The following is a 25,586-nucleotide window of genomic DNA, read 5'->3' on the forward strand; positions in this document are numbered from 1 at the left end:
ACAAGAATGAAGATCCCAATGGAATTTGACAATGGCCATCCTAAGGAGCCAGAGTGATCCAAGAGGCAGAGGTACGGAGGTAGAGCAATCCCTGACTAGGGGGAGAAGGGCTTAAGCTCAGTGATAAGAGCATCTGCTTTGCATGCAGAAGGCTCCAGCTTCAGTCCCTGGCATCACCAGGTGGGGCTGTCTGGAATTTTGAATCACTGCTCCTAGTCAGGGTGGACAGTGCTGAGCTAAATTGGCCAATGGCAACTTTCTATGTAAAGGCAACTTCATATGTAAAGTCATTGTGATAAGAGTGCAATAAATTGGCATGCTGGTTGTGCAGGTAGTGCTTGGGTTGCTTTGGCAATGCAGAGAGTAGAATGGCAAGATGCAAATAAATTACAAGGACTGGAAGCTGCAGCACCACGCTTTGAAGAAAATTTAATTTGGAAAAAAAAATCATGGAATGGTGGAGAATTCATAATACGTTCACTCCACTGTGGAAAGAAGACTAAGTAATTCAGAGCTTTGAAATCCAGTGAGACATTAAGGGGAGGAGAATTTCAGAAGCACTGCTAGCAATGTAGATTTGCTGCTGATCAGTAGCTCCCCAGGATTGCTGATACTATTTAAATTTGTACCATGAATGTTTGAAACCACGGATTGCTGCCAAGCAACAAGGAAATAAATTATTTTTTAAATGAAAAGATGGGGGTCTTTCTCACCTTACAAAACAAATAAGCAAAGCGAAGGGAAGGCCATATTGACAAAAGTTTTCCCTTTGGACATCTTTCCCTATTAACCAATCCAGAAGGTTGGCTACAGACCAGCCTGTTCTGCTTTTTTTTCTGCATTGCAGCAGTTGCCGAAACAAAGAGTTTATGGGCAACTTGGTTATGGCAGCAGCAGCAGCAGCAGCTCAGGCTCACAGCTGGAAAAGATGTTCGATTACCATTCCAACACAATTGTTGAACGTCTCCTTGCAGGCAACAAACAGCTGCTTTGGGAAGGAAACTGGTTCAGGACCATCACGCTGCTGCTTAAATGGAGCATAAGAACATAGGAAGAGCCCTGCTGGGTCAAGCCAAAGGCCTATCCAGTCCTGCATCCTGTTCTCACAGTGGCCACCCAGATGCCCCAATGGGAAGCCTACAAGCAGGACTTTAGTGCAACAGTGCTCTCCCCACTTATGATACCCAGCAACTGGTAGTCAGGGACATACTGCTTCCAACAATGGAAGCAGCACAAAGCCATCATAGCTAGTAGCCATCAATAGGTTAATCACCCATGAATTTGTCTAATTCTTTTTTTTAAAAGTCATCCAAAATTGAGGCCATTACTACCACTTGTGGGAGCAAATTCCACAGTTTTAACTATGCACTGCTCTTCTTTTGTCTGCCCTAATTCTTCCAACTTCCAGCTTCATTTGAATCATCAATTCATATGCTGAGGAAGGCAATTATAGCGTTGAGATTTAAAACTATGCCCACAGCATATTTGGATGGGAGATATGCCAGGATACCTGCAAAATGTCATTTGCATACCTGTTCCACGAAGAGGTGGGAAATATTGTTCATTATGTACTGCGTTGCTCCTTGTATTAGTTCTCCAAGGAATAGGTAGCTGCTACTTGCTGATGGATGGGAATAAATGTGGTACACCTACAGTTCACCTTAGCAGCCCAACAGCCCAAAATTTCATTGCACAACATAGGGTCTCATGTGCTGGGGACCACCTATTCTAAAATAAATTTCTATACTGTTTGCATTGTGATGGCCAATGGTTTCTAACAAATAAATTTGCCTGGTAGCCTCTGATAAACTTCATAGTTACTAACTCCAGATGCCAGAATATATGTGTATAGCAGCACATAGGAGCATTTAATATACAGTTAAAGGTAAAGGTACCCCTGACCATTAGGTCCAGTTGTGGACAACTCTGGAGTTGCGCGCTCATCTCGCTCTATAGGCCAAGGGAGCCGGCGATTGTCCGCAGACAGCTTCTGGGTCATGAGGACAGCATGACTAAGCCGCTTCTGGCAAGCCAGAGCAGCACACGGAAATGCCATTTACCTTCCCGCCAGAGCAGTACCTATTTATCTATTGCACTTGACATGCTTTTGAACTGCTAGGATCCCATGGTCCATCCTCCTCATGGCAACCATGTGAAGTAGGTTAGGCTGAGAGACAGAGACTGCCAGAGGTCACCCAGGGAGCTTCATGGCTGAGTGGGGATTTGAACCCTGATCTTCCAGGTGCCAATCTGGCAATCTAACCACTACATCACATTGGCTTATCCATGCGTTTACCTGGCCCCTTTAAAAGACATCTATGCTGGTGCGGCAGAATCTTTACAGCTTTAGATCATGGTTCCTCTCCTCCCATCCTTTCTTCCAACCTCAGCCATACTGGGTGGCAGCATTTTCATTGGGCAGCAGCAGAATCACTACATACTTTCACCAGAAAATAATGGGGTACCTAAGTGGATACAATGCACTCTCTTTTTTATCCTACCAAAAGAAAAGGATAATGGCTGAAACAAATCAAACAATGCTCCTATTATCAGTATGAGGATAAAAATTCCCCGAAGCCCTGTGTCTAAATGAATTTGAAAGTGTAAGTACTTAAGCAGTGGAGATAAGCAGAAGACGCAATGGGACGGGTCTATGGAGAATGTTTTTGAGGGTGTTTTCAGAGAGCCTTTGGGGTTCTGGCAATAATTTGATAAGGAGCCATGAACTGGCTCTCTAAACCAACTCCTGCAACAGAATCAGGAGAAGCCCTTTCGACTTATGTGAATGGAAGTGTAAAAATATGAAAACCACAATGGGGATATTTGGGTCAAACATACTGCAGAACTGCAAAGGCTGAAGCTAAAGAGAATTAAGTCAGAAGGATTGCATCGCTAGATGCTAATAACTAACAGATGCTTAGTATAGATTTGACTCTGTATTCTTTGCAGCTTATATCCTACTCACTTCCGATTGGCCTGGCTTCCATAGCACAGGGCCTCATTGTGCCCAGTGCCAAGAGGGAAGGAGTGGCTGGCTATGGTGTTGCTGGCTATGGTCCCACACAAGGTGTGACATGGTGGGTGGCCATGTCACCTTCCTTGAATGTCCTATCCCTCTGCCAGCACTGCATGCTTGTTGGAGGGGCGGAGCTTGCCTGAATTGGACTAGGGAAGAGAGTCCAATCCACCACAGAGAAAGGATTAGTGGCAGAGCCTCAGTCATTGACATCCCTTCCTGTCTGCCCACATTTGCCCACATTATTTGTTCTACCACTTAACCTCATGGCAAACCACCAAGGTCAGCTACGGAATGACTGAGCCAGACACCTTGGGAGCTTCAGCCATAGAGGAGGAATCCTGAGCCACCAGAGAGCCCAATACTGGTAAAAAATCTTTCTCTGGATCATAGGAAGCAGCTGCTAGAGAACTATGTTCTGCAGAGATCTCTGCCAGAGGTTACTGAGGAGAACTTCCATGGATTGTGCTTCCCACATCATTCATTTTTGAAAATGTTTCCCTGCTGACATCCTCTGATGCCAATGATTCAGCCCCAGAGATTCCCTCAGCTCCTGGGCATCATTGTCTCTTCATCACTTCATTTCCAGAGAGTACCTGAGGACCATGCTCCTGCCTATACCCACCTAGCCCAGGGCAGGGCCTGACAGGCTTCATAAGGACTGCTGCTGTTGCACATTGGGGACCACCTGCTGAGAGCCTGGGGGCCATCCTTGTGCCTCTATCCACCTGGCCCAGGGCAGGGCCTGACAGGCTTCATAAGGACTGCTGCTGTTGCACATTGGGGACCACCTGCTGAGAGCCTGGGGGCCATCCTTGTGCCTCTATCCACCTGGCCCAGGGCAGGGCCTGACAGGTTTCATAAGGACTGCTGCCGTTGCACAGCAGGGACCACCTGCTGGGGGCCGTTCTTGTGCCTCTATCCACCTGGCCCAGGTGGTCCCTGCTGCTGTTGCACAGCGGGGACCACCCTGCTGAGAGCCTGGGGGGCGTACTCCTGCCTCTAGCCACTTGGTCAGTTAGATATGTAAGGGCATTTGGTGGGATGTTCCTGGAGGAAAGGAGCGGGGGAGAGCAGGGGGAGGCACAATTACAGTGGTTCTAGGGAGGGGGAGGTCTTGCATGGGAGGAGGGGCAGGCTGAGTAAGGGGCATATGGCCCAGGCAGTTAGTGACTGTGCTGTGTGCCAGCTCCTACTCCAACCTGGGGCATTGTGGTTGTCATATCAGCCATCCCTCGGGTCTGCGACTGTTGCTGTTGAATGCCAGGTCAGCCCAGAATAAAATCTCCCTCATCCATGATCTGATTTTGCATGAGGAGGTTGATCTGGCATGTATCACTGAAACCTGGCCTGGGTGGGTGAACAGGGTGGAGCTGGTCTTAACCAGCTGTGCCCACCTGGGTACTCAGTGCAGCATCAGGTCAGGCCAGACTTGAGGGTCAGAGAGGGAGAGTTGCTGTGGTTTATAGAGATTCTTTCTCTTATCTTCAGGCTCTCTGTACAGTTGGGGGGGGGTCTAGAGTGTTTTCTGGCATTGGGCAATCAGGACAGATTAGGGATTCTGCTGGTTTACTGCCTGCCCCGGTGCCCAGCAGTCTCCCTGCCTGAGCTGACAGAGCTGGTCTCAGAGGACTCCTAGACTGCTGGTTCTGGGAGACTTCAACATCCATGCCAAGGCAGCGGGCTAGCTCAGTACTTCATGGTTGTCAAGGCAACCATGGGGCTGTCCCAAAATGTCACCAGCCCAATGCACAGTCTGGCAGGGCACTATCTGGACCTTGTTTTCTCGAGTAGGCAGGAAGCGGGTGATTTGAAGTTGGGGGACATCAACATTAGTCCCTTGCCATGGGCAGATCACTTCCTGTTGAGATTTAGGCTGTCAGACCTTTTCCCCTCCACACAGGCGGGGGACCTATTAGGAAGGTCTGCTCTTGGAGGCTGATGGATCCAGTGGGATTCCAAATGGCTGTGGGGGGTGGGTTCAGCTGATGCCCCTGTCGAAGCCCTAGCTGACCTCTGGAACACCCAAATGGGTTCAGGTATTGACACAATCACCCGAGTGTCCTCTTCCACGTTGTGGAGCCCGTTTGGCCCACTTCAAAGTGCTGGTTTCGACCTATAAAGCCTTAAATGGCTCAGGACCGCAATACCTCAAGAACTGCCTGTTTCCATATGAACCTACCCGCACTGGCGTATTAAGGGGGGCAGGGGAGCGCGCCGCACTGGGTACCATTTGGGGAAATGGTGCCATCACAGCTGCACCCCCAGCACATGCAACCCTGGGACACGTGCCACACCCACGTGGGAAATGCGCCATGCCCCCAGGACGTGTGCCATGCCCCCACGGGCGATGCGTCATGCCCCTGGGACACGTAACAACCATGCCCCCGTCTGTTCTCCACTCCGGGGTCTGCAGCATGTTGCTCTGCCACTGCCTCCCCGGACCCTGAGATCATCTTCTGAGGCCCTTCTTTGTGTGCCTCTTCTTCTAGAGGTCCGGAGGGCGGCAACACGAGAACGGGTCTTCTCTGCTGTGGCTCCCTGTCTGTGGAATGCTCTCCCCAGGGAAGTTCGCCTGGCACCTTCATTATACACCTTTAGGCACCAGGCAAAAATATTCCTTTTTAACCAAGCCTTTGGTTGATTTGATTGACATCCTGTGCCCTTTTAAAATGTGGCTCTTGGGGGGGGGCATTGGGTTGTTGTTGTTATTTTGATTATATATGTGGCTTTATATTTTGTTTTTGTCCTGTGAACTGCCCTGAGACCTCCGGGTATAGGGCGATATATAAATTCAATAAATAAGAATATGTCTGAAGGACTATTCCTCAGTGCTAGAGCACAAGTGGGTCTGGGAGTGGCCCTATTCTGAAACCTTGGAGAATCACTGTTGGTCGGTGTTGACAATATTATGCTACATAAGGTTATGACCACACTCAGTATAAGACAGCTTTCCATGTTTGTACTGTATGAACTCTTGTGGATATATAACAATTTAAAGTACCGTAGATTCCGGCGTAATAGGCGACTGGGTAATTGGCGCTGCCAATTTGGGGGGTCGTCTTATATGCTTCAGCAGCTTTGCTGGGCAGGGGTAGTGGGCGGCGGGCTCCGAGCTGGGAGGAAGCCACCCAGCAAAGCCGGCTTAGCATCACTGGGCAGCTTCCTCAGGCAACTTCCTCCTGGCGCGGAGCGGAGCCTGCCGCCCACTGCAGCCATACCCGGCGTATAAGATGACCCCCGACTTTTTAACCTCTTTTCTGGGGTTAAAAAGTCATCTTATACGCCGGAATCTACGGTAAGTAAGTAAGTACGCTTATGAACATGCACCAGCAGTTGATCTCACATGTTTTTAATGGTCCAAACTCAAAATGAAAAGAAGCATATAGATGAAATGAAATTTGTCCACAGTGCAACTGTATGCTTTGGATATATTAAGAAAACCTTGTGATGGGGTTTTAGAAACTAAGCATACGTGTGTAAACATAATGACATCTCATCAGCCAAAAGGGGAAACAGTTCAATACTTAACATATTGAAAGCCAGTGTGGTATACTGGCTAGACCATTGGACTGGGACCAAGGAGCCCTGGGTTCAAATCCTAACAAAACCAGCTGGCTGGCTTTTGCAAGTTCGTGTATGTCTCTCAGCCTAGCCTACCTCCTTCACAGTTGCTATGAGGATAAAATTGGGGGGGGGGTGCATGCATGTCATCCTGTGCTGTGTGAAACATCTATTTAAAAAAACACTTAGAGGAGGAAGTTGAATATTAGTTTAAATTTAAATTGTAGTGCAAATATAGACAAAAAGAACCTACAGTGTCAAACCTTCCTGCTTTCTTCCCTTTTCTGGCCGATTGTTCTATGCATAGTGAATATTAATGTAAATATTACTTAACATCAGGATAAACTCCTCTCTTTTCTTCAGCAAAGTGACATGACTATATGCCAAAACATAAACATTTCATAATTGGTTTGTTAGTTTGTATGGCTATCAGGATGATCAAATAATTAAACTAGGTCTTGCAAGAGGATGTGATATCAAGGGTCTTCCTAGTTTATTTCCCTTTCCATTGCCCAGAGTTGTTTTGATAATGGAACCTGCATTCAGCACCATGAACAGATTTTCTCGGATAAAAAGTGTTTTGTAGAACCATAGAACTGCACAGTTGGTAGGGACCCTGAGGATCATCTAGTCGCAAAACCCTGGAATGCAGGAATATGCAGCTGTCCCATACAGGGATTGAACCTGCAACCTTGGTGTTATCTGCATCATGCTCTAACCAAATGAGCTGCTCCCTGATCGCTGAACATAAGGGTAAGGGCTCATTCACACTTCGGTTTGTTGTGTGATTACTAGGCATAAGTCTGAGAGCTTTTTAATTTTTCTCACCGCTTTCCCCAGGAAAACCTACTGTTTACTGCTGAATCAGAACAAACATTAATCTTCGGAAAAGACAGTAATGTCCCTATAAAAATGTACTGTTAAATGCTATTTCTGAAAGGAAAGTAATATCAAAATTCTCTAAGAGGGCAGCTGCTTTTTGGTTCACATGCAAATCCTCTGTTTCTTCTGAGTCTGATAGGAGTGGGATGGAGTCTTGAGCCATGGTTTCATGCATGGGAGAAAGCTAGGTTGAACTTCCATCTCAGCTATAGACAGAAAGGGGTGGGTGGGTGTATGTATGTATGGGTGTATACGTAAAGCATTTAGGCATGTAACTCTAGGAAAAGCATGCATCCTTTGATTCTGCTGAATGTATCATTCAGGGCATGTTCAGTCACACTCAGATGGTTTTTAAATTACAGTTTTCAGAATGTGGATGTGCCAGCCCCCACTCCACAGGACTTTATGACATAGCAGTATAATTCCTAAGGAAAACCACAACTGTTTCTGAGAACTCTAGTTCATTTTTTAAAGGTCAAAACAAGCATTTGTAACAGTTTGGTGACCCACCTTTCCCCCTCTGTACGCACGCACGCACGTGTGTATACACACACACGAGAGAGAGAGAGAGAGAGAACTGCCAGCTGGCTCTGGTGAGCCCAGCTTATGTTTTGCTGATTCTTTTGTCTCTTTTACATGAGTTGAGTCAATGCACGGGAGTATTTGGATCCAAGAAAGGCACAGGTCACATGAACTTGGGAGAAAAAGAGAGAAAGGACCAACTTTGCTAATAGTCTGGACGTGCATGTTGGGGAGATGCAGTTCCAGGCTGAAAATGGAGTAACAATGGGGTGAGCAAGAAGCAGCCAAGAGGAACTGAAGCTCCAGTGAGAGGAGGGGGCTGGGAATCAAAAGAGCTCTGCGGTGAGAAATAAGCTACAACAAAAGGCCAGCTTGGGAAAAGACTTGGCAGCGGAATTAATAAGCCACATGCATCCAGCATTCCTTCCAAAGGACCAGCCAGCCACAGAGACTGGCAAAGCTACGTTGACGGGATGTACCAGTTCAGAGGAAAAGCCTCAGTCCTGTCTTTGTAGATGCAGCTTAGCACATACAAAAAGGAACCACATGTAATGTGCCTCCAGTTTAGGCTTTGGAGGGTACATGTTCTGATCATCATCCATACCCCATGTGGTCTATAAATACTACAGTGGTACCTCTGGTTGTGAACGGGATCCGTTCCGGAGGCCCGTTCATAACATGAAAAGAGCGCAACCTGCAACAGAACATCTGCGCACATGTGAATTGTGATTTGCTGCTTCTGCGCATGCGTGTGACATCATTTTGCGTGTCTGCGCATGCGCGAGCGGTGAAACCCAGAAGTAACCCTTTCTGGTACTTCCGGGTTGCCATGGGATGTAACCTGAAAGAACGTAACATGAGGTATGACTGTATTTGGAACGTGACACATATGACCCCAGAGTCTGAATACTCTGGTAAGCTACTGGACTTGGCTGGGGCAAGATCCCTACCTGAAACCCAGGGGGTCACTGCCAGTCATTGCAGACAGTACTCAGCTAGATGGAACAGTGACCCCTCTCAGTATAATGAAACTTCATGTGTTTGTGCTCAAGGCAGGGGTGGGAAAGCTTCAGCTAGCCAGATGCAGACAAACTACTTGCCCCCCTCCTAAGTGGCTTGCACTACATCAAACCAATGACCCATCTTGCTCAGTGTTATCTATGCTGATAGTACTCCAAGGCTTCAGGCAGAGGATGTTCCTAGCCTTTCCACCTTTTAACTGGAGATACTTGGGATCTGGTACCATGACCCCAGATAAAGTTTCCTTGGAGACAGAGTTCTTTGGCAACTGAAGCTTGGATGGATCCATGCTCTGTGGATCTGCTGGCAATAGAGCTCTAGTCCCCTGGGCCCTCAGGAGACACTTCAGCTGCCAGACTCTGACGGCTGGTCTACTGACTCTTCAGTGCCCCAAGGGAACCCTAAGCAGACATCCCCACAGCTGCCACAAATAAGTTATTGTTTACAGAGGAAGGAACTGGCAACTGCCCTCTGACTAATAATCATCTAGTACTGCTTTGAAACTCAGTCAGATGCTCCAGAACTTAGGCGAGACAACTTGGATGTCCAGCCTCAGTGGCAGGAACACTGTGCTTGGTCCTGAACCAATACCTTGAACTCTCTCCACCTTGAACTCCCACTGACCTTTACCTTGCCTCATCTTGGCTACCACCCCTCCTTGTTGGTGGCCTTCCCCTTGGATCATGAATGCTATACATGCAAAATATATGCTCTATTACTGTGCTATGGCCTCTTCCATTAAAACAGATTCTGAGTTTAAGCCCCTGCAAAAGCTAAGGTCTGAGCAAGCATACGGCATCTTGATTAGCACTGGTGCATCTGAGCTGCCTGATAGGAAATCAAAAAGAGGCAGAAACCTCAGTGGGCCCTGTGGTCTTATCTGCTGTGTCAAATCCTATGCTAATTGAAGGATTTAATCTTCTTACTTCTAGCAGAGCCAGATACACAAATCCTTCCTCCCAATGCACAGACGGGCAAGAATGCAGCACCGCTGTGACTACTCTGTTTTTGTGATGTGGGTGGCATTTGACAAGTAGGCCAAAACCCACAATTAAGAGATGTTTCCTCCTCTCCAGTAGCGGAGCAACACAACTTCATCTGCCCCACTTGCAATAAGACATATTGGTCTCTACAGCCACAGCAGGTGCTGTAACTCTCCAACCATTTGACTTCACCCCCAAATGCACACTCTTCTATTGTCTCCAGAGACAGACATATGTCAACCTGTGTTCCAAATTGATGTCTGGAGGGGAGGGATTTCCAAAAGGCAGTGCTTTGTCCTGGATCCTAGGAAAGTCAACCGAAAAGTCACTTTTTTTTCAGCTCAACAATTTTGGGTGTTTCCTTTAAAAAAAGCTCAGCAACTTTCGGGGTGTCCTCTTTTTTACTTTTTGAAATATGGCAACCCTACTGTTAAGGAGACAAAAGCCCAGCAGATCCAGCTGTAGTCTGTATCTAGCCAATGAACTCATTTCCTAGAAATTCAGTCAAGGTGTGTGAGCATTATAATAATAGATGGAACAGGGTTAGCTGAGTGAAAGAGGATTAGAATGAAGATCATCCTAGTTCCAAATGGCCCACCCACTCATGTGCTCATGTTCAGGTACCATCTGTTTATCTATCTCCATTTACAATTTCATTCAACTCTGAAAATCAACATTTGATGATCAGGGTTCCACCTTCCCCTGCTCCCTGCCCATAGAAGATAAGACTTTTCACTCTCTGTAGTCATCACACTTACAGACACACAGCCATTGGATCCCATTGATTCAGTGGGTCTATTTTGAGTAGGACTAACATTGATTACAATGATGCCATCTAAGGAATCTGGATCTGATCTTCTAGCAGTGCACAGAGACAAAATATGTCTCTGGAATGGCTCTCAACTTTGCATGCTGGCGAACTCTGTTTCAATTAGAGCAGTCATCTCCTCCACCTTCCCAAGAACCTGCCTAGGAATGGCCTTCTATACCAGGTGCAAGGAACATTCGGCCCTCCGGATGTTGCCGAACTACAACTCCCATTAGCCCCAGGCAATGGGAGTGATGCAAGTTCCAGTTCAGCAACATCTGGAGGGCCAAAGGTTCTTCAATTATAAAGGGAACACCCTTGGATTACTGAGGTCAGCCAACTGGCTCCCTGAAGTGGCAGAAAAGCTTTTTTCCCTATTAACAAAGAAAAGGAAGTTAAGTTCATAGCCTCCTTGCAGAAATACAGGAAGTTGCCTTTTATAGAGTCAGACCACTGGCCCATACAGCGCAATAACTGTTCACTAACCAGCAGAAGCTGTCCAGGATCTCAGGCAGGGGACATTCCCAGCCCAAACTAGAGATTCTGGGCATCAAACCAAGTACTCTGCCACTGAGCTACAGGCTACAGCTCTTTCTCCTTCAAAGGTAATCTTACCCCACCTGTTATTTGATTTTGCCTGTCCACAATGAGTATTCCAATCTTTTGAGTGTATTTACGCGCGCGCACACACACACACGTGCACACACCCTAAATGCCAAAAAAAATACTCTGGCCTGACATTAATTTTTAACCCCACTGCTCTGGCTCTAGTCAGACAAGCCTACCCATGTGCAATCTCTTTTCACCAAAGAAGTGTTTTTAAAGAAGCATAAAGCAATGAGAATAAGTGCAGCCCTTTAATCTCCATTAGATGTTTTATGCCGATTCGGCGCCCTGTGATTTAGCGACAGTGAGAGAAAGGCAAATAGAAATTATGCACAGCTGTCTGAAAATGGCAGGACTGACCTGCCCAGCCGGAGCGCTTTGTGCTGCAGAGGCTGTCACCTAGCAACTGGTCCTTGCAGCTGCCAGACTACACAATGGGAGGTTGGGGGAATGGGAATACACACACCAGTCAAAGCCATGAGTTATGGGAAGGAAGCACGTGAAGAAGGGAAGGTGGGAGACATTGAATCAAGAAGGTTTTTGTCCTATGGCCTAAATATTGCCCTTGGATAGCCTCTCGTGCTGAGGGTGGGCCTTCAAAACACCTGTGGCTTTGCAGGATGAGACTCTGGGTTTTTATTATTCTTTATTTATTAGCTCTAGCACAAATGCGGCTGTCAAAGGAGGCTAACCCATAAAGGCAAATGGAGCACTGCCTCACTAAACAGCCTGCCCTTAGCAAGCTCCCACCTGCTTATCTTCTTACAGTGGTACCTCGGGTTAAGTACTTAATTCGTTCCGGAGGTCCGTTCTTAACCTGAAACTGTTCTTAACCTGAAGCACCACTTTAGCTAATGGGGCCTCCCGCTGCCGCCGCACCGCCGAAGCACAATTTCTGTTCTCATCCTAAAGCAAAGTTCTGGGTTAGCAAAGTCTGTAACCTGAAGCGTCTCTAACCTGAAGCGTATGTAACCCGAGGTACCACTGTATTTACAAGCAGTCCAGTGATTGTCCAAGACAGGGGCAGAGGAACTAAAATTGGTTGGTGCTGAGTGCTATTTTGCTCTGGCTTTGCCTGTCAAGGGCTTTGTCTCCACTTACTGTTGGGCTCCTTGCCTTCCCCCTTATCATTCCCAGTGGGCAATAGGTTGAGTTTTGTCACCATTCCTTTTCCTTACTGAGTTCTACAAAGGCAGCACTGAGACCAAGACCCTGAGGAAGACATTATGGTTGGAATTCTTCATGAGAGCTGTGTAATATTTTCTCCAGTCAGTCGTACTGTCTTGGTACTCATGTTTGCCTATAGATTATATATATATTTGCAGTTGTTTACAGCAGTGGTGGCAGCAAAGTGGGCACTGTCAGCTCTTGACCAACACCCATCAGATCAGGAATGATGAAAGTTGTATTCCAATAAAGATCTGGAGGACACCACACTGACTGCACGAATACAGTTTCTAAAACAGGCATCTTGGACCTCATAGCGCTTATAGTCTATATTGTGCCCATCTCTTCCTTGGACCGTGACACTAATTAGCATGCAATGAGGATGATTTGCCAATTGAATACTTAACATTAGTAATTAAGAGGTGTCCAAATCCTTGCTATTATGCACAGCTGAGAGTTTGCTTTGCTGCTTAAAAAAATATGCAGAGAACATGCAATCATTGGTGATTATGGGTGATTTGATGGCAAGTCCTTAATCACACCGAAAAACAAGGATTAAAGATCTAGGCTAGCAGCATCAGCAAAACTCCATTTCAAATTTTGAAAAACAAATGATGCCAAAAAGTTAAAAATAAAAATTCCCTACACAGGCAATGAAGCAGTTTGTTGACTGGCATGTTTGGCTATAATAGTCTCATTGCTTTCATTTCATCCTGACATATGCTTGTCCAGATGTAAACCTCAGTGACTGCAGTTGTCTAAAATAATAGAAAATCCATAGTATCATAGAAAGTAATAACACCATATTAAAATTCAGTGAAAACAGTGCCTTAAACTTTCAGCAAGAATTAAGAGATGTAGGCTAGGATGCTTTTAATCCACTGTGAAGCCCACTTGAGCATGCAAAAGTCATATTCATCATAGCTAATATTCTAATTCTAGCCTTTGATACTTCATTTACATGTAATCCTGCAGTCTGCCAGCAGTTGATAAGGTTTCTGATATGGCTGCATTAGGAAGGCGAGAGGGAGTGTTTCAGTCCCATTACAGCTGAGTTGTCCAGAAATGAACTCTCCAGGAAAGCTTTTCAGGTTTAAGAAGTTCACAAATCTTTCAGTATATACTCAAGTAATTTTTAATCTGGGTCAGCATCAGCACCTGGTGTCCCAGGGCAGTTGCCGTCGCCCAGCATCCTGGTATGGCCCAGGGCAGCTGCCTGACATGGCCCCTTTTAAGTCTACTGCAATTTAAATTTCCCATAATGGGAAAGTGGGACATTGTCTCAGGACACCATGTGAAATTAAAATGGCAGCTAAGCCATCTTGTAATACACAGTGGACTGTTGCTCTCTTTCTCTAGGTAAGCCCCCCAGGGCCCATTGATGGAGAAAGAGACCCACCAGAGGACACTTTGCTCAGGGTCCCCTCAGGCCTGGAAACCTCAAGCTTGGAGAAAGTGGACAGAGAGAGGTCCCCCACCCCCATCTCTCATAATATTAGAATCTGATGGGGTTACCCAATGAAACTGAATTCTGGAAGAATCAGAACAGATAAAAGGAGACACTTCTTCACACAGCACATAGTTAAACCCTGGAATTAGCTCCCACAAGAGTTAGTGATGGCTACACATTTGGGTAGCTTTAAAGAGGGTTGGAGAAATTCATGGAAGGTAAGTAGGATAATAGTTACTAGCCAAGATGGTGGACGTTTTAAAAACTGGTTGCTTCAAGACCATTTATGGTGAAAAGCAGTCTGTAAATATTGGAAGTAAATAAATAATTGACCCCACCCTTATTTACTGTTCCAACCAGGTTTTTTGTTTGGTTGATTGGCTTTTCATTTTTTGCGCATGTCTTGACTTTTTGACAAACAGCCAACAAAGCAACCTAGAGCATGCAGTAAATCAAAATATAAAAAGATCAGATCAGTAGAAGCTTCCATAAGTTCTTAGACCAAGATCAAGAAAGCCTAATGCAAAAAAGTAAAAGAATGTGCACCCCAGAAATTCACCAAGTGCATAAGAATCCTCTTCGTGGAGCCATGAAATGTTGGAGGACAGTACGAATACATTTATTTGTATTCACATAGCTTAGAAATAGGGAACATAGAATTACACCAAGCGTTCCAGCCAGCTTTTTTAAAAAAGATGTATATTTCACTGTCCAAGCAAATACTTTTATTTACATAAGTTAGTCGAAAAGGAGAAGGGATGGAAAGACTGTGCCATTTGCCCTTCTACCAGACATGGTATCTGAGGTCAAGTCCCTCTAACAGGCTCTTGAGCCTTCAAGCCCATCAGCACATGGTACGGACTGATGTCTGTAGATTGCCAAGAGAAGGACAAGCTTTTTCAGGCCCTGCCAGTGGACCAGATATCAGCTAAGTGGCAGAGAACAGATGGCGAGGGATGGGGATAGAAACGAAGGACCTCACCGTCCTGTTCTCCCCTGCTGCCCTGGAGGCAGACTGGCTGCATAATTATTCCTGTGGAGTCAATACCACTTATTATTTCCATTGTTCTTCATGGAGCAGAGCTGCAAAAGCTGTGACCTTCTGCACTGCTCCAGCTGCTGTATATTTGCACTCCGTGTGTGTGTGTGTGTGTGTGTGTGTGTGTGTGTGTATTCCTCTGTGTATGTAATATAAACTGTCCCCCCTCAAACTGGTTTTAAATTATCTTCCATTTTGCAAAGTAGGATATAATAGAAAAGTCATGATTCATTGAAAAATATCTGCTCCCTGGTGGTGCCATTTTAAATCTCTCTACACCATTTTACAATCGATATTATCCCTGATATCAGTGGCTTGAGCTGAAAAACAACAGACTCCTAATATATTAGATACCAAACCTGGCCAATCCAACCTTCCATATGATCCCTATGATTCTCTGGCCAAGCCCATATTTCTCTCTGGATTTGGGGACCTTGCCTACTTTCAAGGATGCAACATTTGGTCCCCTCATCAGTATGAGCTAGCAGAAATGGCCATCATCCCTGACCATTGGTTATGCTAGTGGAGGCTTATGGGAGTTGTTGTCCAACAACACCTTGAGGGGACCAGGTTAGCTGCCCCTGAAGTACTGAATACCCGCATGCCAATGTGTAGCCAATGTTATGGGTCTGAAGCAATCATGTTAGGCGTTGTTTCTTGAAGAATGGCACCACCATAGCTCTTGAAAGAATGGTTTCATTTGTATTTGTACTTTCTGTGGAAACGGCTGTTCACTAACTTTTCTTCTTCTTCCACTGCTTGAACTATCTCACTTCATGCATCATCTAAGCAAAGGTGGCAAATTCAGAGAGCTCTGCAGAATCTAGCAGTGACCTAGCCTTGGTACACATTTGCATCTGCTTCTCCAGCAGGTATCTGGAGTTCACCTATCACCTGCCACATTACATCCTTGTAGAGGCAAAGACTGCTAGAGGGAAACATTCTAACAGGGCTAGGAATTCTCTGGTGTGTAAAACCACAAATGTCCTTACACATGAATATAACTTCATTGGAAAAGACAGGTAACATTTAGAAGCAGCAGCAGCACTTAGCTAAAGACTTGGGAAAATAAAAGCTATGGAACAACAGGCCAATGTTCCTCCTCCCCCTTTTGTTTTTGTGCATATGATAACCTTACCCCAAATATGGATCTTAAATGTGCAGAAGGAGCAAATAACCTGTCCATTAAGAGAGAATTAAGCACGTTTCACAGATGAAAAGAGCCTGCTAGACCAGGCTGATAGCCTATCTAGTCCAGCATTCTGTTCTCACAGTGACCACCTAGATGTGCATGGGAAACCCTCAAGTAGGAATCAAGCATCTTCCTCTCCTGTGGTGTCAAACAGTCAGTATTCAGAGGTGTTACTGCATCTGACCATGGCCTTGGGGAATGTGGATATATATGTGGAATTTTGTCCAGTCTCTGGTTATTATGCATAATCTCCAGCAGGCCCTGCACAACATGCACATCCTGAGTGCATGCTGTACATTCTCAAGCCATTACTTATAACCCAATGGAACCATTCAATTGATGAGCAAGTCAAGAACCTGAGACGTTCAGGCTGTCAGAGGTTAGGAAAAAGAATGCAACTTTAGGGAGATTTCTTGAAGCTAATAATAATAATAATAATAATAATAATAATAATAATAATAATAATTTTTTTTCATACCCCGCCCATCTGGCTGGGTTTCCCCAGCCACTCTGGGCGGCTTCCAACAAAATATAAAAAATACCATAAAACATCAAACATTAAAGACTTCCCTAAGCAGGGCTGCCTTCAGATGTCTTCTAAAAGTCAGATAGTTGTTTATTTCCTTGACATCTGACAGGAAGGCATTCCACAGGGCGGGCACCACTACCGAGAAGGCCCTCTGCCTGGTTCCCTGTTACTTCACTTCCTGCAGTGAGGGAACCACCAGAAGGCCCTTGGAGCTGGATCTCAGTGTCTGGGCTGAACGAAGGGGTTGGAGACGCTCCTTCAGGTCTCCAATGATGCCAGTAAACCAGTTGGTCATGTGGAACTCTTTTGATGCCCTTTAAAAAAAAGCCCACGTCAGGCCTGATCACTAATGTGAGCAATTAGGACATTGGCTCTGTGAGCTTTATGTCACTTTAGTCCCTAGTTGACTCCCCTTGCCCTCCGTTGCACACAAGTCGAAACAAAGCTGTAAAAATATTTGTACTCCAAAGTCTGTGAGGGAAGGCAACATTGTCAGTTTGGCTGAGCAGAAGTTTTGTGGGCAGGGGAAGTTTTGTCGGAAGGAGAAGTTTTGTGGAACAGATGTGGACGGGGAAGAGGACCTAGGAGGTAGGGAAGTCAAAGGGCAGGGAGTCCAGAGGGTCCTAGATCAGCTCACCTCGAAGTCCTTTTCCTCATTTTGAAAACTACCCTAAAGAAAGGCGCAGTTTATTTGAATGCATGTATATAGCTAGCTAGATAGAGAGTTTGGCATTCGCATTATGGAGAAGGGCCACAGTTCAGCACTAGAGATTCCACTTTGAAAGCAGAAAACCCCAGGTTCAAACCCTGGCATCCAGTGGCGTAGCGTGGGGGGTGCCAGGGGTGCCAGCCGCACCGGGCGCAACACCTGGGGGGGCGCGAGTCCAGAGGGAAGGGACAAGCAATCGAGGCTTGGTTGGGGTGGGGGGTCGTCGTCTCCGCCACTGCTTCTGTTTTCCGCTGCGCTGAGGCGAGCTGGGCGCGGCCAGGCATGCAAGCGCAGCGCCTGGCCAAGCGCTGCAGCCTGGGGAGCCGGCGCCTTAGCGCCTCGCCGTCGGCGGCGCAGCCGTTGCCCAAGCTCGACAACTCGTGGAGGGCGCCTCTCTCTCTCTCTCGCTCTCTGCCTGGAGGGGAGGGGCTTTCCCTGCTCTTTGTTCCGTTTGAGCAAACACAGCAACGAAACAGAGCAGGGTGGGCAGTAAGACCCTGAGGCAGAATGCAGGAAAGCAGCAGCTTCCTCTTTTCAGGTTTCCCTTCTCCGGTACCTACCCACCCACGTTTATTGCGAGGGAAATCTAGCTGACTGCAGGGAAGGGGTTGGGTGCATGTAATGTGTGACAAAGGCATCAGGTGTACGTCTTGGGTGGAAAGGGTATAAGGGTGGGGAGGTAGAGTGCATTTAAAAAAACCAAAACATTGTGGATTTCAACAAGGAAAATGTAGCATAACCTACTGTTTGTAAGGGCCCTTTGGGATTGGTTTTACCCATCTCAGACAGTTAGCTCATAGTGTAAATAAAGATGGCTGTTGTTTACATTTTTTAAATAAAAGCATCAACAACGATCCTTTTGCACGGTCTGTTGTGCTGTGTTGCAGAACTTTTTGCAGTTGCAGGATTAGGGATGGTGTTCTGTGCTACAGTGGCGTAGCGTGGGGGTGCAGGCTGGGCCGGCCACACCGGGCGCAACATCTGGGGGGCCGCGCTCCACGGGTTAGGGGGTGCAAAATCCACGGGTTAGGGGGCGCAAATTACTTGCCTTGCCCCGGGTGCTGACAACCCACGCTACGCCACTGCTGGCATCTCCAGGTAGGGCTGAAAAAGATTCCAGCAGTACTGGAGTACTGCTGTCAGTCAGCGTAGACAATACTGACCTAGATGGACCAATGGTATGAGTCAATATAAGGCAGCTTCCTATGCTCTGTTTTAAAATTTTATTTCTGGACTTCATTCAGATTGCTGAACATGTGCGTTCTCAGTCCCTTGTGTGTGTTCAGTCTAAGGGCTCATCCACACATCAGCTTGTTGCCCTCTGCTTTCCAAGGAAAAATCTGCTCTTTAGTGATAGATTGGAATAAATGGCAACCCGGGTGAAACTGGATTGAACACTAAAGAGCAGTTATCCCCAGGGAAAAGCAGTGGGACCAGAGGAAGTGTGGATTAGCCTTCAGTTACCAATGAAGTACAGAGCAAAAGGAATTGCATCCACATTCCTTTTTGCACTCTAATTTATCTGCACGCACTAGAAGCAGCAGGGTGGGGCTGAGGAGTGAGAGAGAGAGAGAGAGAGAGAGAGACAGAGAGAGAGATAACCAATGAACAGCAGGACACTTTAAACCTTCAGGAAACTGTCCATGTGCCAATTCCAGACGTACTTTTGGAAAATATCAGTAATAAACCCAAAGGAAAGAGGAGCATGACATTTTCAGCTGACTCCTCCACAGCAATAATGGGATGCAATATGCTGGGGAATCTGTTCACCCCAAATGATCTCTACCCATTCCTCCAACTCACTTTGTTTCTAGACAGACAGCAACCCATTTTGCTTTAAAACGTTCTGACTAGTGTGAAGCCTGAGAACTGTTGAGACTGTACCCTAAAGCCAAAATAATACTCTGGTACAATCTGCCTGCATTGTTTATTTCAAAGTGTGTGGTGGCAGCAGCAGCAGCAGCGGAGGGAGAATCCTTTGGAGAATATTCACAGTTCAGTGGTGCTCAGGACAGTGGTGTTGGTGCATCTGTTTTCCTCCAATGGTTGGCTGCATTCTCCCGCCTGATACTAATACCAGTGACAATTTAGTAACATAACCACTGGCATGAAAAATCTGGCTTCTATAGGAACAGATGGTGGCCACTTTGGCAGGTTAATTTTAGGCTTCAGTAGATGTTCACTTAGTCAGCATGGCTTTAGTATCAGAGAAGGAATATGGAAAAACATGGGTAAGGGAAACGAGAAGAGGATATTGCAACAGATTATAAAATTGTAGAGTGTGAAGCGGCTAAGGCTGCAATCCTGTGCCTGCTGACTAGGGAATAATTCTGATGAAACACAGCGAGAGTTACTTCTGAGGAAATATGCTTAGGATTGCACTCTGCAGCTTTCAAATATTTGAAGGATGTTCAGCTAAGGATTCCCAGTTTTTCATCAACTACATTTAAATGTAGTTAGCATATTGAACCATGGACATAGCCAGGCTTTGTGTTTGGGGGTGGCTTTATGTTGGGGGTGCAGAATCTCAGTTAGTTAAATATTTTTATTGATTTACTTGATTTGGGGGGGGTAGCTGCCCCTACCCCACCCCCCTTAGCTGCCCATATATTGAACATACTGGGTTGACGGGTATATCTACATACTAGATTCACTCATTCTTTTTCCCAGGGACAAATAAGGAGGTTTCAAAAGGAGGTTAACGTGATTTTCTGACAGCTTTCTCCAACATGGTACCCTTTGGGTGAAGAACAGTTTTCTTTCAGCATCAGCCAGCATGTTCAGGCATAAGGTGGGGAAGGCTGAATATGTATGTGGGAGAAAGGAAGGAAGTTTTATACTGATTCAGACCACTGTTCACCTAGGTCAGTATTATGCTGTCTCACAACCAGTGGCGGAGCTTCAAGCTCTGGCGTGGGGGGGGGCGGTGAGCAGGCGGAGGTGTGGCTGGCACGCTTCCTGGGGGCATGGCATCCTGGGATGTGGTGCACTGCCTGCAGGGGCATGGCACGCATCCTGGGAGTGTGGCACGCTGCCCAAAGGGGCATGGCACATGTCCTGGGGGCATGGCACGCTGCCTGAGGGTGTGGTGCCCAGCATGGGGGGGCAGGTTTCGATGGCACCCCATCGGGATTGTGCTGCCGGGGGTGGTACGCTCCCCCCGCACCCCTGTTCCTCCGCCAGTGCTCACAACAGTGATTTCAGACAGGGATGGATCCCATATCTAACTGGTGATTGAAGCTGGGACCTGATTTGCTTGCACAGGATGTAATGATGACTACCAGCGTGGATGACTTTAAGGAGAATTAGATAAATGCGGAGCGGAGAAGGCTGTCAATATGCCTCTAAAAACCAGCTGATTGGAATCACAAGTTGGAAGAACACTGTTGCACTTAGGTCCCGCTTGCAGGTTTCCTATGGGCATCTGCTTGGCCTCTGTGAGAATAGGATGCTGGACTAGATAATCCTTTGGCTTGATCCCGCAGAGCTCTCCTTATGTTCTTATGCCAAGCAGGTACTCTACCAGTGAGCTAGGACCCTTCCCTAGAACCACCTGTGACGCAGTTGTGAAGGAAGCTAACTTATGCCACTCAGACTGTGTACACGTGGCATTTTATTCTAGAACAAATTGGAGACTCAGTACTTGCTTTTTCGATGTAGCCTACACTAAATCTACATATATTGCATAATTTTATTTATTTATTTGCTGAATTGCGCCTGAAAAACAGTTCAAGAAACTGGTTTCATTTAAAAAACAAAACTTCTTGCAAACTGATTCTGCATTATGCTGCACTGTAATTTGAAAACAGATGTAGGATGTCCCGGCAAAGTGTGTGTGTGTGCACAAGAGTATATCCAATGACACTGGGTGGTTGTACACCAATACTACAAACCCCACTTCCTACTTCATTCACCTGGGAGATGTGCAGGGTGCAAAAGGCAAGGATAACATAATCAAGGGGCGAGTTTTCAAACAAGTGACAAGTAGCCACACCCACCCTTGAAGATGGCAGGACCTAGAATCAATCTAGATTGAAAGCAGCATGTTAAGGAAAAACATGAATTATTTTGGACTGATATTAGTGTATACACAGCTTCAGTGTAGACACAAGCATCATGTGACCAAGTCAGCTTACCTGCACACCCATCATGTGAGTAGGGCTTGCTTATGATCAAGTGGCAGGAGTGGATGTGGGATAGAAAATGAGACCCTCCAAACAGGACACTGTCTCAATTTAGGAAGGAGTTCCAATCCTGGCTTCTAAACTGACTGAAGACTCCAGATAGCATGTGGGAGAGGAGAAGACACCAGTGTTGTAACAGGTCTCCCATTCTGAGGCTCGCTGGTTAAGAATTTGATGGTGTTTTTAAGTACCGTATTTTTTGCTCTATAAGACTCACTTTTTCCCTCCTAAAAAGTAAGGGGAAATGTGTGTGCGTCTTATGGGGCGAATGCAGGCTGCGCAGCTATCCCAGAAGCCAGAACAGCAAGAGGGATTGCTGCTTTCACTGCGTAGCGATCCCTCTTGTTGTTCTGGCTTCTGAGATTCAGAATATTTTTTTTCTTGTTTTCCTCCTCCAAAAACTAGGTGCGTCTTGTGGTCTGGTGCATCTTATAGAGCGAAAAATATTTGGAGCAAATGCCACACAATTCTACGTGTGTATTTCCTTCCACTCTTTGTACTGTTGTGAAACTTTGGAGGTCTGGGGGCATTTGAACAAAATGGTCTTACCTGCTTTCCATCCAGCGTGTACAGCTTTTTGACGACTCCTGTCTCCAGCTTTATGGCTTCTGTGATATCGGTGAGAACTTGCTCAAAGGAATGTGCCGTCTTCTTATTCAGCAGCACACGGACAGCCTTCCTGGGTTTCACCCCACTCCGAATGATGGTCACCAGCTTGGGGCGCACGAAATCCTTGTTCTCCCTGGCCTGGCCACTGTTGCTACTGGCCAGGGACTGAGGCGCTTTCATGTTGGCGGAGGTTTTCACATTGACAGACCAGTTGGGGTTGACATTCTTGGTATACTCCACTTTCTTAAAAAAGTTGTCAGATGAACATACGTAACTTTCGCCTTTTGAGAACGGAAAAGAGAGAAGGGGTTAGAAAACAACATTGACAATATAGCAGTGGGGTATTTCAAATAAAATTAGAGCCAGAGGAAGAGAAGTTCCTCCTGTAATCACATTTCTTAAACACAGATGGAGTTCTAAAACAGTGGGAAGTGCCCACTGGGCATTATCAATTTATCAACCTTCCTGATACAGCAACAGTTATTCCAGGAGAGGGCCCAGTATTTATGTAATTTTAAAGGCTGTAGTAGCAGGAGCAGAGGTGGGCAAAATTCACCGTCCCCTTCAGTAGTACCAGAAATACCTCCCTCCTTCCTCTCTCTCACACACTCACAGACACACATTCTATTCCAGAGGTGGGGAATGTTTGGCCCATGGATGAAATTTGGCTGACCAGCCCACCCACCCTCCCTTGCAATTGCTGCTGTGATGGCCCACACCAGAATTCAGATTCCTCTGTTGAGGCACCAAGAGAGGAGTGATTTTTGCACCCCACCCCCCACCAGCTTAGCCAACCCTTAGGTACAACAACAATGAATGTCATTTTCACTGCTCCCCAACAACCCATTCTGCACATGGGTGCTTCTGTGCCCTCATGATTCCGCCATGAAAACTGCAGGAAAGATCTGCACGCTGGCATACCGCTCCAGATTTGTTCACTTTACTTCTGTGATTTTCCAGGTAAAGAGGGCTCCAACCTTCCTGCAAAAACATTCCACCCACCCCCACCCCCCTTGGAATCAAATAGCATGGAAATGAGCTTTGAGTATGCTCTGTGTTCCATTAGTTTTCTGGAAGTGGCTATTAGGTGATGTGAAAGCTCAAAAATAATGTGGAAAAGAACAGAGAAGCATCAGGGAAATGGAATAAACTGCCAAATGAATGCAGCCCAGGTGTGGAGCAGCAGGTAAGAGCAGGGCTCTGATACACCATCCATTCCCTCCCCCTCATTCTGCCTTTTCACTTTATTTCCTTTCCCCTCTCTTCACCCCTCTTTGTCCCCTCCCTAGTCTCCCCATTTGGACTTAGAAGACAGTTTCCAATGGGACATACGTAAAAATATATAAAACTAATAGTTGTTCAGTGGATGCAGTGTATGTGTGTGTAAGTATATTAAGAAGATTAACACTCTCCTTCCCAACTGCAACCCCCACCATAGCTGTCAACGTTTCCCTTTTTTTAAGGGAAATTCCCTTATTCCGAATAGGATTTTCCCTTTAAAAAAGGGGAAAGTTGACAGCTATGACCCCCACACTCACCCAAAATTGCTTTCAGATTATAATTAGGTTTAACAAACAACTTTCATTGACACCAATTTAAACTTAATGCACACTTCACCATTTTAAGCACAATATAACACTGATTAAGCAGCCATTAAACACTGAAACAGCAGCGCGAGAAAGGTTTTAAAAATGCAGCAACCAAAAAAAAAAGTTAACTACAGCAATTAAAAGCAGTTCCAAAAGAGAGCAACCATTTATGCCAAAAAAAAACCTTCCCCCAAAGAACGAGTTTAGAATACTATTAGAGTTAAGGTGATATGAGACATTCAGTCTCATACACAATGGGACAAACAGTCAAGACCAGGGGAGGAACATTGTTTGATTGTCTGAGGTGGTTGTGATGTCACGGAACATTCATAAACATCTGAAGTGCTAAGGAAAAGGCTTTTATTTAAACACACATATTTACAGAATAATAGAGTTATAGAGCTGGAAGGACCCCGAGGGTCATATAATCCAACCCCCTGCAATGCAAGAATCTCAATTAGATCATATATGACAGATGGCCAGCCAACCTCTGCTTAAAAGCCTCCAAGGAAGAAGAGTCCATCACCTCTTGTGGGGGTCTGTTCCAGACTCATTTTCCTAATTGCTGAGTGCATTTAATGTAACTATAAAGAGGAACAGTATTTCAACAAAAAAGGAGCTGTTATCCATATTTTAGTAAGAAACTACTTTCAAAACATTCCTCAAAGGATTACAACCAACAGAATAGTTGCCAAGAGGATACTATCCCAGATCAAAAATGAGACACTTGTTATCATGTACAATAAGAAATTCTTATATACATAAAGGGAGAGAATCTGTCTCTCTGATTTGCTTCTTGCAGGAACAGCTATTCCGATGAAAACTGGAGCCATAGAAAGATGTCTCTGCTACACTGTTGAATTTACTGAAAGAGATATGACCTTGAGGCAACTGCAATCAAACAACCTGTCAACTAATACTACGGCTGTCAATGATATAATTACTTCTCTACATTGCAACATATCTAACAAACCAACACCTTATGCTCACTCATCACATGGGAAAAATTAGACCATGCCCAAAGTCAACAGACAAGCTAGAATAAAAATCAATAATTTAAAATTAATTTCAGCCTGCCAGTTTAAGAGCTGTGATCATATTACTGACTATAGCAACAATCCTATGCACATTAATTTATTTGGGCCTTACTTCTGAGTAAACAAACACCAGATTAGGATGCCTAGTATGTTTTTCATCACTGCTGAATTTTGTTCTCAGAAGAATCCCAAATGATTTTTCACATGTATAACCAGGCACGGTTTCCACTGGTGCCTTCCAGATGTTGCTGGATTGCAACCCTAAATCTGGAGGACACAATGCAGGAATATATAGAGGCCAAAGCACAGAAACACCCTGGTTGAAGGAAGACTTCAACCAAAACTCTTTCTGCCCCTACCATTGGTAACCAGGAGTCAGAGTCTTCTCCAGATCATAGAGCCACAGTCTGAACCAGAAGGATAAAGGCATGCTGCTACATGATAAGCCTCTGGGGTCAGTGTCCCTCCAGCCCAAGAATGTGGCACTAATGGCCTCAGACTTGGATTACTCCATTAGAGACAAGCCACCAGGACCAGAGACCCCTACATTTCTGCCTTAGTAGGAGACTACAGGAGAGGGCTAGGCCCCTTTAATTAAAGGAGAACCTTCTAGTGCAAGTGGGGAAACAATTGGGATGTTTTTTGCTGAAGCAATGTCAGAACTCTGTGCTCCTTGAATC

At 45.8% G+C, this 25,586-nt stretch overlaps 1 protein-coding gene and 1 long non-coding RNA gene across 4 annotated transcripts in view; one reads left to right on the forward strand and one right to left on the reverse strand.

The window, feature by feature from the left end:
- DCX (doublecortin) overlaps nucleotides 1-25,586 on the reverse strand; it is a 123,487-nt gene that overhangs the window by 80,449 nt on the left and 17,452 nt on the right. For both annotated transcript variants that reach the window (XM_083485302.1, XM_083485301.1), the window contains exon 3: nucleotides 22,221-22,561. In XM_083485302.1, coding sequence (XP_083341428.1) covers nucleotides 22,221-22,561 — 341 coding nt within the window. The remainder of the gene's footprint in view (nucleotides 1-22,220; nucleotides 22,562-25,586) is intronic.
- On the forward strand, nucleotides 11,596-24,935 carry LOC310698391. 2 transcript variants are annotated; one of them, XR_014521493.1, is made up of 3 exons: nucleotides 11,876-11,914; nucleotides 13,928-14,236; nucleotides 24,672-24,935. It is a non-coding gene; the product is annotated as an uncharacterized lncRNA (long non-coding RNA). The 2 variants fall into 2 exon arrangements; XR_014521492.1 differs by lacking the exon at nucleotides 13,928-14,236 and having other exon boundaries at nucleotides 11,596-11,914.

Source organism: Podarcis liolepis (assembly GCF_965112155.1).
Source record: "Podarcis liolepis genome assembly, chromosome: Z".
In the NCBI taxonomy this organism is placed as follows: domain Eukaryota; kingdom Metazoa; phylum Chordata; class Lepidosauria; order Squamata; family Lacertidae; genus Podarcis; species Podarcis liolepis.